The 15,108-nt window shown below is 42.5% G+C and overlaps 1 protein-coding gene and 1 long non-coding RNA gene across 2 annotated transcripts in view; one reads left to right on the top strand and one right to left on the bottom strand.

Moving 5' to 3' along the window:
- LOC125763436 (transmembrane protein fend-like) overlaps positions 1–1,098 on the top strand; it is a 64,136-nt gene extending 63,038 nt beyond the window's left edge. Inside the window, exons 4-5 of the mRNA XM_049426646.1 lie at positions 156–482; positions 567–1,098. Coding sequence (XP_049282603.1) covers positions 156–482; positions 567–992 — 753 coding nt within the window. The 3' untranslated portion in view covers positions 993–1,098. The remainder of the gene's footprint in view (positions 1–155; positions 483–566) is intronic.
- LOC125763514 (uncharacterized) overlaps positions 1–15,108 on the bottom strand; it is a 185,685-nt gene that overhangs the window by 141,199 nt on the left and 29,378 nt on the right. The gene's annotated exons all lie outside the window — the stretch shown is intronic.

Here is a 15,108-nt window from a genome sequence, read left to right as displayed (position 1 = left end):
ATGTTTTAATGACTACTTTACCTCTTGATGAAAGACACACGTCTTCATCAGGAGATGTTTTTTTTTCGTGCTTTCCAGATGAAATTCTAAAAATCCTTAAAGTTATAATTTCTAGTGATATGCTCAAAAAAGGCTCGTTTATCTCATTTCTACAGTGTTGGAGCAGCTGTACATATCCGGGAGCTCCGAGCCCAACATTACCCTCCCGTAGAACGCCGCAACCCCGATGTCAGCTTCAGCTCACCGTTCAACGGATGATACGCAACGAGTCTCTAGTCACAGCGGACGTCAGCTGGTCGGCAACAGTGTCGGACATCTGCAACGGTACGCAATTCGGACTACACGGCACAAACCAATGTTTGGTCACGTGGGAAGTGTCCGGCGGTGGACTAATGGGTAATCTCCTGACTGAGTCTAGCAGCGTTCAGCTATCGCTCTGGTCAGATACAAACTACCGCGTGCAGGTTACATGTCGCAGTAAGGTAAGCTATAATTAACGCATGAGCTATTCTTCCTACCTTATGTCTTATTTCTTCTGCTCCACTCAAAAAAACCTACTATTCCAGCATTCCAGCTCACTGATCCGGTCGGCACCGCTTGTTCTCAGCACGTCAGGTGCTAGCACCATGCTGGAGGAAACCCGGAAATCAACGCTACCGGATGTAACGGCTTCCACCGTACAGCTGCTAAGCGAAATCGCCGAAGGTGATGATGATGAGGCATTAGCCCGAGAGCTAGATTCCTCCGAAGTGCTCGACAGGGATGAACACCGCAAACGACCACCAGGTCGTCTCAATCCGTGGCCAATCGCACGTGAAAGCGAAAGTGAAATCGCAATTCTAGCACTTTTCGTCGCGATGCTACTATTTCTGCTCGTCCTGCTAACCATCGTGATACTGGTCAAATGGCGACCCGGTCCGGCAGAACCCGATCGGCACGAGAAAGACATACTGGTGGAGAACGACGTTATGGTTGAGATACTGCACGTCTAGAAATCTGTTCCATCTGGGCCAAGCACCGCGGGTGACTGTAAATATTCAACGATCGTATCCAACCTACCACCCCATTTTTGGGGTTTCGCAATCGCGGGGGGGGGGGGGGGTGTCGAACGGATTTAGCTAAATGAAACTATGCAGCAAATAAGGATAAACATGAACGCAAGCGAAACCAACGAATAAATTTAGCTAGAACCATTTTGAAGCTAATCCAGAAATGCAAAAAGAGGAAACAAAGCAAAACAAAAAAAACTCACACGCCATAAGAACACGCTCACTACTAATGTTCCAATTGGCAGTTGTTTCTATTCTTCAAATTTGCCAACGAAATGATGCTTCCATTTAACTCCCCGCACTAGTGATGGGTAACTCCTCAATTTTCTCGGAGTCGGATTAATACTTTCATTCCGAAGTCAGTCGGAGACATTCCGGAGTTAACTCCGTAGAAACTCCGGCATTATTGACGACCTGACCAACTGAGGTTGGAAAAGCAATTTAAGAGGTTGTAGAAACACTTCAGCTAACTGTGCCCCGTCCACTAACCGAAGTTGAATCCGGAGTTAAAATAAGAGATTACTCCAGAGTTCACTCTGGATTCAACTCCAGTGTCAGCTCCGGAGTAATCCGGTATCAACCCGGAGGAACCCGGAGTCAACTCCATAGTAATGGGGAATCATCTCTGGAGTAATTCGGAGTCAACTCTTGAGTAATTCGGAGTAAACTCCAAAGCAATCCGGAATCAACTCGGGAGCAATTCGGATTCAACTCCGGAGTAATTTTGAGTCATTTTTAGTCTGCTCTGGAATAATTCGGAGTAATTCGGAGTCAATTCCGGAGTAATTTGAAGTCAATTCCGGAGTAATTCGGAGTAATTCGAAGCCAACTCCGGGGTACTTCGGACTCAACTCCGGAGTAATTTGGAGTCAACTCTGGAGTAATTCGAAGTCAACTCCGGAGTAATTCGAAGTCAACTCCGGAGTAATTCGGAGTCTACTCTGGAGTAATTCGGAGTCTACTCTGGAGTAATTTGGAGTCTACTCTGGAGTAATTCGGAGTCTACTCTGGAGTAATTCGGAGTCTACTCTGGAGTACTTCGGAGTCTACTCCGGATTAATTCGGAGTCTATTCCGGAGTAATTCATAGTCTACTCCGGAGAAATTCGGAGTCTATTCCGGAGTAAACTTCGGAGTCTACTCCGGAGCAATTCGGAGTCAACTCCGGAATAATTGCTCCGGAGTTACTCAGGATTACACCGGAGACATTACTTCAAACTTACTCCAGAGTTAAATCCGGATTAATTTAACTTTTTTTAATTTAACGGAGTATACTCCGGTTTTTTATACGTCGGAATTGTAATGGATTCATGAATCCACTCCGGAGTTCCCACCACTACCCTCCACCATCTTCCAACTCTTCCACCCCTTGCTTCCATTAACAATCATTTGTAAATAAAATGCTTCTTATTAGATTTTTAAAATGCAAAACCGTTTCTTACTACGCCCGGGCAACAGAAGCACTGCAGGGTTGTCGTTTCATCGAAAAAAAAAATCCCACCACGATCAAAACGGACGCAACTTGTACGTGTGTGTTTATGTTTCCCTGCTACACTTTTTCCTCACCTACGCTTAATTGGACCGTTAATCAACTCCTAATAGACGGACCGTATCCGAAGTGAGCGATCCGAACGAAAAACATTACGAGACCGAAAGCTAATTGGTAATAATTGTCTCGAAACACTGCAGTTCGGGAGTGGATAATCCAAACATTATCAAACTACACAAATTATAGCTGAATGTGGTGTAAATTGGCCAGCAGCAAAAAAAAAACAAAAAAGCATAATGCTTGCCTCGTACATGTTTCACCAATGTATTCCTTAGTACAAAACCATTAGCAACGAAACAGAAGAAATGTAAAGGTAAAATTAGAAACAAACAAAAAAAAAGAAAAACGGCCTATTTTATGTTTTCAATGGTATCTCCAATTTGTGCAAAATAAAATGGCTGTAGAATTACAACAAAAAAAAACTTTAATCCGAATAAACTAATTTTCCTCTTATTAACGCTTTGCTGTGCATTTGTAAATATGTGCATTAAACATTGTTGCCAAGCTGAGATAATTCGTAAGATTTTACGTAAGTGAGAGATATATATCTATAAGAATTAGAGCAAAGTGATGTTCCGAACTATTTTAAGCTTCATTTAAAAAAACAAAACAAAAAAAGCTAGAATATTGTGCCAATAATATACGCGGACGAACGATAAATGTTTAAACCTATTGTTTTTCTTTGCTCGTTTTATTCGATCTTCAAAAAAATCAGTAAACTAGAATAACAAAAAAAACACACACAAACAGAAAGTAAAATAAATTAACCTTTCCTAATCAAGCAAGCGAATGAATAAGAACTCAAGAGAAGATAATAAACACGCTATGCCGGAAAACCCTAATCCAGTTTCTTCGTATGCTCCTGCTGAACCGTTCTTAGCAACAGTAGCAGCAATTATCAATTGATAGTTCAGCATATCGTTTTCCCCTGCCACCCCTCAATCCTCCCCCCCTCCCCCATCCACCCCTTTTTTCGTTATACTTCCAGCAAAGCTAAATTAAAATAATAGAAGAACAAAAAAAACAGCAAACAAACAAAAAAAAGCCTCCGCTTGCGCGAGATAAACGCAAAACGACAGAGCGCACAGTGAAAAGTGACGAGAGAAATGGAAAGATAATTGTAGCAAAACATCAAGCAGTCCCACTGGGGATTGTTTTCCTTTTATTATGTTTTGTTTTATTTTTGCTTTTTTTCGAAATGAGGTAGAGAGCAAAAGAAACGAACAAATGGAAATAGTGGTTAAAGAGGCGTGTTGGAGCAAAAGGAAGGGAAAACAATCAAATAATAATTGAATAAAATTGTAATAAATTATGTAAATGATTGAATCTCGATAACCGTTTTGGTTTTGTGTTCTCGCGTTAACTTTTTGGCGTGTAGTTGTTCTGCTGGCTTGGTCGTTTCCTATCCTTACATTCGTTTTTTCTTTCTTTTTTCACTCATTCATTTCAATTTCATCTCATCTACCGTTTAGTGGCCGTTTTGTATGTTGATTTTCACTCTTGATAGTGCGGCGGAACGGCCTTGCTAGTTTTTTGTTGTTGTCGATTTCCGTGTGGATGATAAATATCACAACAATACATTAACAAACATGGTAGGTAACGGATCAGGAATGGAAAAATAATACTCACTCAAAATGCCAAAAAAAATCAAACTTATCTATTGAACAATTTCTTGCTCCATTTGCATCTAATCCATTCGATAATGTTACGTTAGTTATAATTAGCTAAATTCATCTTCATCATTGCAGCAATTCAAACACTATCCAGGAAGCAGAAGAGATAAAGAAAAACGGAACCCAAACACAACACCCCACCAAAGACCAATTTGAACTCGTTCGCTTCGCTCGTTAAATAAACAAATCGAAAACCGAATTCGCTTCGATGAAGCCGTACAGTCGAAATTCTGGGCAGTCAATGTGAATGAGATGGGGTAAGGTAAGCAAATACAACCACCAACCACTGTGTACTACTCATCTCCCAGGGTGAAAGTGATAATATTAACGAAATTATCGAAACAGCTTTTAGAATCAAATTACGCGATTTTGGGGTGAAGCAGTTTTGAAGGGTTTAAGAAGTTTTCAAGAATAAAAATATTTCAACGTAACTTAAAATTTAGTGACTCTTGCATAACTTTTTTTTTAACTTATACAAGGGTGACGTATTTTTGAATTCACCCAAAATTTCACCTCCTTTGGGTCAACGTTCTCCACTCACAATACCTGTCGCGATGATCGAAGTTGTCATTCTATAAAACTTATATACATATATCCAGTACTCACATACGCCTCTGATACACAGACGCTTTTCCAAAATGAGTTCGAGGGGAAAGCGAGCAACGACGAACTCGCGGTCAAAGAGCGAATTGAATTCACAAGACTTCAGTGGGTTGGGTATGTCACGCGAATGACATCGGACATCCCAGAGCCCGTAGAGTCCAATTAAGTCGTCGACATGGACAGAAAAAGAATGCTAGGCCCAGAGCGTTGGAGTTGATGTATCCTCCATAATTCCCGGGATATTCGACGGCACTCGACCGTGAGCAGTTCGAGCGTAGAGTCCTATTAGGTCTTCGACATGGACAGAGGAGGAATATTAGGCTCGAATTGAGATAGAGTGTTGGAGTTGATGTATCCTCTAGAATTCCCGGGATATTCGTCCGCAAAGTAATATTAGGTCTGCTACATGGACAGAGGAGGAATGCTAGGCTCGAACTGACATAGATCGTTGGAGTTGGTGCATCCTCAAGAATTCCCGGGATAGAGTCCTATTAGGTCTTCAACATGGACAGAGGAAGAATGTTAGGCCCGAACTGAGTAGAGCGTTGGAGTTGATGCATCTTCCAGAATTCCCGGGATATTCGACGGCACTCGACCGTGAGCAGTTCGACCGTAGAGTCCTATTAGGTCTTCGACATGGACAGAGGAGGAATATTAGGCTCGAAATGAGATAGAGTAATGGCGTTGATGCATACTCAAGAATTCCCGGGATATTCGACGACACTCGACCATAAGCTGCTGAGACGGCTCCTGCTGCAAACTAAGACCGTAAAGCCTGGTAAGTAGGTATGTATTAAAGATAAACGCTTCTTATTTTTATTACTCAATATTCGTAAATTTAGAAAATTTATACAAGGATAGCTCCTGTGTTAAAAGTTAGAAGCGATTTGCCGACGTCTGACGTCAAAAAACGTCACATTCACCTAGAAAACGATGTACACAGATATTGGGTGAAGAATGCACCTTGCGCGTACTTTTGACGTCCAGTAAGAAGCAATAATTAGTGATAATTGACTATCTGCCCACTCTCGGCTGCTGCGCACTTAATAGACTTGTACTCTTTATTTTGCTTTGAAAACTTATTCTGCTTTGAAAAGGTACGTACTAGTACACTTGGGTTACCATTACAACTGCATCTTATCAGTCGGTTTGAGTGTGCTGGACGCTGTTTGGAAGCTGGCCGAGCTAGTCGATCAATCAACCACGCTTTAGAATGCCTCCTATTGCATCCGACCGAGTCGGTGAAGAAGGTGACACGGTATGTGTGCCACTCGAGCACAATGCAAGAACCCAACCCACAATGTACCACCGACTACACCGTGCTTGCTTCAGTGAACAAATGGCACCATCATTAGCGTTTACAAATGACTCCACCATATTTCAGTGGTACGAGAGATGAGAGTGAGCCTTTTCCTTGCGTTCCGAAACAGAGCTGGGGCGCTTTCATAAACGCCAAATGAATATTAATTAATGCTAGCCTTGCTGTCTTCTACCGTAACCGGGACAAAACTCCCCCTCCCATTCGGTGAAGGATGTTTGCCAAAGCAGACGCTACGAACGTCGATTCCAATTTTTGGTCGACCAACTGCACTAGATGGCGTTGCTTATATGTACCGCGCACTCGCTCCACTTCACTCGACTCGGCGAATCTTTTTGTGGGTCAACTGGCCAACTTCCTAGCGCACACACACAAGCAATTTACATACAATTGGCTGACAGTTTTGCGACTTCCGCCCGCCCGGGTGGGGTGGCGTGAACTTGGCAGTGAGTTGTAACCAGCACCCGTATGCAAATGCAAACGCTACCGTTGCCGGTTTGATTGCTGCAAGCTAGCGAGCCCTTTCCTCTCTCACTGCGCACCGATGGCGTTCAATGAGTCGTAAAAACTAACCTCAAAACTCGCCACTTTGCATTTGGTGTCCGGTCTGGATGGCATTGGAGCAAGGAGTAAGGAGAAAGGAAATTGGTACTATTGTTACCGATTCGAGGTTAGAAGGTATTAGAAACGTTGACAATACACAACCAGGTTCGGTTGTCCACAATCGGTTTTTGTTTCGAGCCATTTCCACATATCGTGGACAGGTAATTCTCTAGATACCTCGAGGTCTCAGGTACTTGATGTACGCCGGAATTAGCTCTGTATCACAGGAAGACACAAATTTTGTCTTCCAGAATGTCGTCTAATATACAAAACATATTAATAAAATAAACACTTTATAACTTTGAAGTAAACAGAGACCCAATTATGCCTTAAATATCTCATCAACAGAGAGATTTTGCTGCTTTAAAGGTAAATCCTGGGTAATCCTGAGCAAAAGATCTATAAAAAAAGACCTGAAGTCTGTAAACCAAGATCTCTGAAAAGCGCAATTCATAATTTCTTCCAAAGTTCCAATAATGGCTCTAGCGGTTCTATTTCAACTAGAAATAGAAATTCGCGATACACTAAACTGCAAGTAGCTCCGGGACTACCTGGACATCTTATCAAAAAGCGAAGCGGAAGTCAACGCACATTGGAGAACGGTCAAATTCCACAAACTCTACCAATCAATGGAGATTTAAATCAAACGTCGGCAAATCCTTGCCAAGTCACTCACGCGAGATTACGATTTCATTAAACTTCCCATGCCATCGCTCGTAAACATTGCGTCCGAACCGTATAGATTGTGTCAGGGAATTCTACGCAACTCAACCCCCCAACTCCCCCTCTCCCCCGCTCCCCTCCCCAAAAACCAACGGGTTGTTTAATTTAAATTTCCAATTTATTTGTCCTCGTTGTCAGTACCGGGATGTCCTTCACGAAACATCCCAACACCAATCAGGTGCAGAATGTCAAGCGCAGTATCTGAGGACATTCCACAAAAGACAATGAAGCTGGATATCGCTCGAGTAAGTTAAGTTTCTGCAAACACACACACACACAGCCACAGACACAAAAGCGTGTATATAGACAACAAGCGAGGGATTCTTGAGAGTGGAGCTTACCGGGCAAGAGAGAATACTTAACCTAACCTCGATGGGGCTTCCACTTGACATACCGACCAGCTGACAGGTGTCAACCAGCCAGTTCTTAGTTCTTTGTTTTTGAACTTTCGCATTCGAAAACAAAAGTTCACCATGAAAGTGGAATTCTATTTTCATTTTTAATAGCAAAACGACGAAACCCGTCGCGTTTAAACCCATCGACACGGCCCCGTTTTACACTTTTCTTTTATTTATTTATATTTTTTTTGTTTGTGTGTGCTGCGGAAAAAGGTAATAAAACACCATTGAAAAGCTTTAAACGTGTTGATTTAAAAACTTGAAGCGTTTGCACATTCCTGACGTGGAGGGTGAGTTTGTCTTTTTGTTGCTGTTGTACACCATAAATTACAATTATTGGACGGCTTTTACAGGCTTTCTCACGGTTAAATGGCTAACACACTGCTGATGACCTCGGGTGCGCGAAGATTGTTTATACTTGTAGATTTATTATCTCAACGGGAACTAATTGAAAATCAATTGCTTTTTTTTGTTGTTGGGGGTTTTTTAAAATATGCTGGATCATTTCTTGCTTAGAGATTTCTTCCGTATTCTCATGAAGTGTTTGATAACTTTAACAGTTCTAAATAGTTCTACAGCCAACAACTTTCCATGCAAACTGTAGCTGGGAAATTGGCAAAACATGATGTCTAAACTGGTCGAGTTTAGCTGGATGGAAAGCAGAACAAGCAGAACACGAGAACAAAACCATCACAACCAGGGGAGGCGGGAAAAACATGGTGGCAAAGCTCACGAGGAACAACGCGCACACAATGGGATTACGACTCATTCGAATAAATTAGCATCGGTAATAGATCGTAAACGACCACGTGTACGCGAGTGTGTGTGTGTATATATGATACGGCAAAACATAAGCGTTGCTTCCTTTTCCCTTTTTTGTTCTCATTTCTACCAAAGAGTCTACCTTAAGAAAAAAAACAAAAATAAAAAATCAGCATGGAAAAGCCCAAAAACTGAGGAGCAGCAGCAAGGAAACGGCAGAACCTTTCCATAATGGCGACTCCAAGAATGCCTCCCGAGGTATTTGTTGGGCACGGACGATGGGCATGATGCAGGACGTGTAGAGGAAATGAGAAATTAAAAGACCTCATCACCCCGAAGTCGCGTCTCCACTCATCACCGAAATGAGTTTCTTTTCTCATGTGTGTGGCTTTCGTGTGGTTATTTCTTTTTTTTTCTTCTCTCTATTACACTCTTCCTGTTGACGTAAAAGACGTTAATGAAGCACTGTGTTTTTTTGGAGGGAGCTCGGTTTGGTGATGATGGTAGGTGAACCTGGTGCGGTTTAAGGAGGATCATCCTAGGCATCAACGGTAGCACCAAATCCCCCCCAAAAAAAACAATTCAACATAATCGAACTACGCTCAGTAGCGCTTCGCGCACCAGTTTTCGTTGTAAACAATGAAAAATTAAAAATTCAAATGCTCACACACTGTAACAGCGAATAATAGATGCACGGGATTAAATAAGAAAAAAAAACCTTTAAATAAGAACAGAAAACTAGGAAAAAAAGCGAAGAAAAAGGAGAAGAAAAGAAAGAACACAAGTAAACAGGACGTAAAAAAAAACTTCAGTTTGCGCAAAAAAATTGAGAACGCGAACACGCGGACAATAAAATGAATAATAAAACAACAATGTACACGCTTGAAAAAGGCGGAGTTTGCATTTGTTCCCTACTCATGTTTCCCATTATTATTATTTGAAAATTCATACAAACTTTGCCGCAAGGACATCGTAGAAGGATATCGAAACTGCATTCAAACCATCCGGTGTGTGTATGCAAATTATGTCCCTTTCGGGATTTTTTTTTACAAAATTTCATAACCCAAAACCTGAGACAAGCCTACCAATACTAAAAACAAACGTAGAAAACAGTATGGCGTCAATATACAAAGAAAAGCAAAAACATGGGATCGAAAAACAAAAACAATGGAGCAAACAAACGTCAAACAGGATCCGTTTCGGACGGCCATTTGCGGACTGGCAAATAAAAATACCCTACAAATGCACATGCACACACGCTGTGAAGATGCATTTTGTTGCATTGCTTATTGCACGGTTTCCATGCTGTTGTTGGGAAGGCAAAAAAAAATAAAAAAAAACTGAGAAGCTAGTGCAAGGTAGACAGTATTGTATTACGATATCCTGGCGCCTTTACCGTCAAGGGTACATTGCCATGGGACAAAAGGGGGGGTGGGAAAGCTTTGTTTGGTTCTCCATTACAGTGGGCTGCACTTTCGAGTGCCATCTACTGGATGCAGCGATGCAACACGTGCACTGCACCGCAGCAAATGCTGCTATACTCTCCAGAGAAGCGAAGAGTGTGTAACTCGTGTAAGGAGACAAGAACAGAAAGGGAACAAGCAAAAAAAAAAACATACACCTTTTCAGGCGAACGAGCGAGAAACCATAGTTGCATATGCAACTGGCGCGTTGCGCTAACCTATTACCGGGGATGCTATTAAGGGACGAGATCCTGCCGCGTATAAAAACCTTGGAAGGGGGCTCACTTGACGAACAAGCCAATCAGGATAATGATGGCGACAATGCACGGTACGGCGCCTGCATACATGGCCACTTGCGTGCATCCCCAGCAACATACAAAAAAACCCACACACACACACACACAGATGAAGTAAGTGGACTTACTGGAGGACCTTTTTCCTTCCGTGAGCACGCGTGCGTGTACTGCGTGTCCCTTTTGTCCTGACGAGCGCTCTCAAGGCGGCGTCATACCGTTTGGTAACGTGATCCTGCTCAATTTCCATCACCAGCCTGGGGATGCTGTTGATGCTCCATCTTTTTTGTTTCATTTTCTTTTATTTGAAAATATAATAATCGAGCCAATTTAAACCTTGATTAGTGTGATTGCATGATTATATTGTATTGTTTGAACAAAGATAGTCATATTTCCATTTAAAGAAGTTTCTGATATAATAAATGTTAATGTCTAAACCTTGAAAGACACATTGTTTATAAGCTATTAATAAGTACGATACTTAACTTTAAAACTCAATGTTTTAGACATCCATACCAAGTCATTAGCAAGAGTTTGAGTAGGATTTTTTGAGTTTGAGTAGGTAAGTTTTTGAGAATTAAAATGAATAATAGTTCCTTAATACTAACCAAAGAATTTGAATTCTTCGCCAGTATCCTTCAAAAAACCACGAACTTGTAGAAGATTACCGAACCACGAGGATATAGTATCTGTTTAAGTCCATCATGTTTGCATTCCCAAGTTCCAACAATTCTAGTAGAACTCCACTATCTCAGTTAGACGAACCTTAGACAAGTAGATCTTCAAAAACTTCAATGTTTCAGTCGATCATTCTTCTAGTCTTTGGAACCTTATACAGAGTTCCAAAAACTGAAAACGCATTCCACACCCAATATCCATGTCTATATCTAGCATACCTAATCTACTACCAGCCATACCGTCTGTCTATAGCAAAGGAATGACTATCGAGCTCCTTGGCACAATAAGTCACGGGCCAGAAATTGCCGGCATGACCTCTAAGGTCGTTAATCCAAGAAAAGAAAGAGAAAAAGAGAGAGAGAGAGAGAGAGAGAGAGAGAGAGAGAGAAAGAGAGATATCTACTCTATTCATTAACTAATTCCGCGGGACATATTTCCCTAATTTGCCGGTTTCGAAAGACTTTGAGGTTTTGTAGCTCTAGCCCAATACGGTGAAGTAATAGGGGAAGGCCCAGGAAGCTGGATTCCTCTATCCATCTAAGTGCGTCTCACAGAGAATAAGAAGAAGAAGAAGACTATTTCCGCGATAATATACGAATGGGTTAAACTTCATGTTTGACAATGTATTCAAGCATTATACTGTTGAATATCTGAACATACTACAGGGTCTTCAATATACGTCTAGTAGTAGGCGAATAGATGGGTGTCTTCAATCTTTTAATAATGACTGTTGCATGTACAAGATGTGTATACCAAGAGTCTCCGAGATCAACTTGGGAAGATTAGAATAACACTTTATAGTTGCTTTACTATCCCTCAGTACAGTATCTCCAGTTTCTATGCTATTCTCATTCTTCAAAATGTTTTCCTTTGCATATTCTTCTTTCAAATAAAATGATTCTTCACAGAAACGATTATTGGAAATATATGTGTCTTCAAATATAATCCACCTTTTAAGAAATGTTTATATAAACCTTTAGGACTCTGCCTATCCAAATACTTGCGCATCTACGTCTATCAAAAAGTGGAAAAAAAACATGAACAAGCCCAGTTTTATTTCAGCGTCTAAATTGTATAAACAAGTCTCCATTCCCACAGGAGTCTTTAAACACTCATCTACCTAATCTACCCGGCCATACTGCTTGATCCTGCCTGCAGCAGGGAAAGGTTAAGATGTTGCGGTTAATTTTCAAGATGAAATTGCAAAAAACCCCTTCACCAATCCGCCCTCTTCGCGTGCCACAAAAGAAACGGGGAACAATCGCGAAATTGCGACGAGCTCAAGAACTCGCGAAGGATGCTCAAAGCATCCAACCAAGAGGTGCAGCAAGATGTCAGGGACCGCATTTTCTTACCGTAGTAAACCTTTACTCCCTCGCCCGGGTTTGGGTAAATAGATTGCGGAAATACACAAACAAATGCTTGGGTTTTCTTTTGCTACCACCACCACCAACATCGCACGAACGTTGCCCCGTTCAGGTGAGGTAACCTCAGTGTGACAACCCACTCGCCCACAACTTGCTGCGGGAGTTGAATTGATTTTTTTTTACCTCTATTTTTCTTATCGTAGCCCTAGCTCCGTTGTCATCGTACAGCGGAAAACTAATTTTGTAAATGCGATTCGACGATGCATCAGTCAAATGAAGATGCCTCGAGGTGCAAGTGAAGTAGTTTTTTGTAGTTTTTGTTTGTTTGAATCTATTTTACCATGCTAGCTTTCATTCTTTTGCTAGCCATCTTGAGATGGTGGGTTATGGGTCTTCCGTGACGACAATGAATCTACTTTTTTTTGAGCACAAAATTGCAATCCTTCTAGCGTCTAGCATATATGTTTTTTCGTTTTTCCCATACCGCATTACTTTGCCTAACATATGTCATCCTAGTGGGAGATTTGCCTTGCGAATTCGCCGTCGGTTCAACTATTCCCATATGCTCCATTGGCTTACTGCCAGCTCAATACGGTAGGCTCGTAACACACGGGGGCACGTAATTGGAATGGACAAGGAAAATAGACATCCTAATCTCGGACGCAACGGCTCTAATGAATCTCAATCATTATCGAACCCCGGAGTTTCCTGCGGGCGCACATTAATTGGACTATTATTCCAACCCGGTGCACACCGATACGGAATCGCGTGAGGGCGTTCATAATCCAATCAACCGGGTCTTTTGATCGTGCTTAGTGTGAAGCGTGAGAGTACAGTGGGTTGCGGGTTGCCTAAAGACGAATGAAGCCTGTCTAATTGCATTTCCACACACATACTCCAGCTCGTCGATCGTTCAAACTATTTCGGTTTAGCAAAATAGTGTTCAATTTTTTCCCCTCTTTTTTTGCTTGTGAATATTGAAGAATTAAAGTTCAAATCATCATCAATGTAGCGCAACCGAAATCTTGGTTGATTGCGTCTAGCGTTGAAAACCTCAACAAAAAAAAACTCTCCAGATGCAACTCCCTGTTTGTAATTCTTCCTGGAACTGGAATTCCAGCCCGATGAGTCTCCGCCGTGATGAGTTGTCCTTCTCAAAACTGTAGGCAAACAGATCAGTTAAGCATGGGTAAACATTACTCGTTTGCCCGCCAAAAAGGGGTGAAAGCTTTGCAGTGCTTTCAGATCGAGTGGACGCCATGTTTTGTCCGGTGTGGTCGTCCAGAGTGCGTCTCGATGTCGACCGTACGTGACTTTCGAGCGATTGGTGGTAATTATGCATATTATCATTGCTGCCCAACCACGGAGATGCTTAACCCCGGGGCCCGGGGTGAGGAAGAGGATCTTCACAACCACCTGGGAAACACCGGGGGAGGGAAGTAGTAAGTTCTCGGCAATGGAAAAGCAAAGAAAAACGCAACTGCTGCTTGCCCACTTGAGCACGTCCAAGCTTCGCATGCTTCGGACCCAACGATCCTTGGCCGGCGTTTGCATTTTGGAGGATGATTGATGGGCTGTGCTCAGTTGGTTTTTTGCTTCCTTCTTACCGATGCGTGATACTTTTTTGTTGTTGTTTTGTTATTAATAGTTGCTTGTCTTCGTTTTGGTTGTTCTATCGCACCCAACCCACCCTGCCTGGGGTTGCGTTCCCCCCCGGGGAGGAACCTCTCATCGGTCGTGAGTACGATCACGAGTCAACCCCGACTGGTCCAATGTCCAAGACCATTGCATCTTCAAGCGTTGTCTGCGAAAAAGGAAGGCACCGCTTACTTCCATCTCGCCCACGCGGAGAAAACAAAATCCGCGAATACTTAGAAGGAACTCAAACCTCCCCCCCTCGCCCCAAAAACCTCACGGATCGCGTTCCATAGGTCGGACCATATCTTCAATTACGCTCGAAACGCTCCAAACGGTTGACGTCCACCGAAACGTTTTGCTTCATCCATCAACCAGGTGTCTACACCGTAGTACACCCATACTGCCGAAGTAGCCCTACCCGACGCGACTTAAGGAAAAAGAAGAATCTTCCTCTACAACCAACCAACCAACTCGCTATACTTTCTTTCCATTAGCTAAATTTATTATTTCTTCCCTTCCTTCCACCGCCCAGACTCTTCATCCTTCATCCGTTTCTTCGTGGGCACTCGTGGTACGGATTCGGTTGGTTAAATTCCGGAAACAAAAGCCCAAAACCAAAGCAAACTCCTGGCTCGCGGAGTTCTAGTAACCTCCAGCTCAAGGCACTGGAATCGTTTCGGGCATAGGAGAAGCATTAACCAACAACAACAAAAAAAACTCATCAAGAGCAAAACATGATAGACATCAACTGCCCCGGTTGGCGGATGCTTTCGGCACCGTTTCATCTTATCTCGATGGTTGATGGATTAGTTTCATTTTCCAAACCGCCCTCCCCACATCCTCTCCCCTTCATTTCCTTATCCTCGTCACGGGTATGGGAATTTTATCCTGAGCACTGGGCACTTGCCCAGTCGACGATGGTTCATTAATTATCTCTACCCATTGCTGACCAGACCCGCCAGCCGTCAGTTGCCTCTGCGTCACTGCGTAAC

This window comes from Anopheles funestus, chromosome X (genome assembly GCF_943734845.2).
Source record: "Anopheles funestus chromosome X, idAnoFuneDA-416_04, whole genome shotgun sequence".
NCBI classification, from domain to species: domain Eukaryota; kingdom Metazoa; phylum Arthropoda; class Insecta; order Diptera; family Culicidae; genus Anopheles; species Anopheles funestus.
The sequence above is the reverse complement of the archived record's forward strand: the minus strand, read 5'-3'. Positions and strand labels throughout refer to the sequence as shown.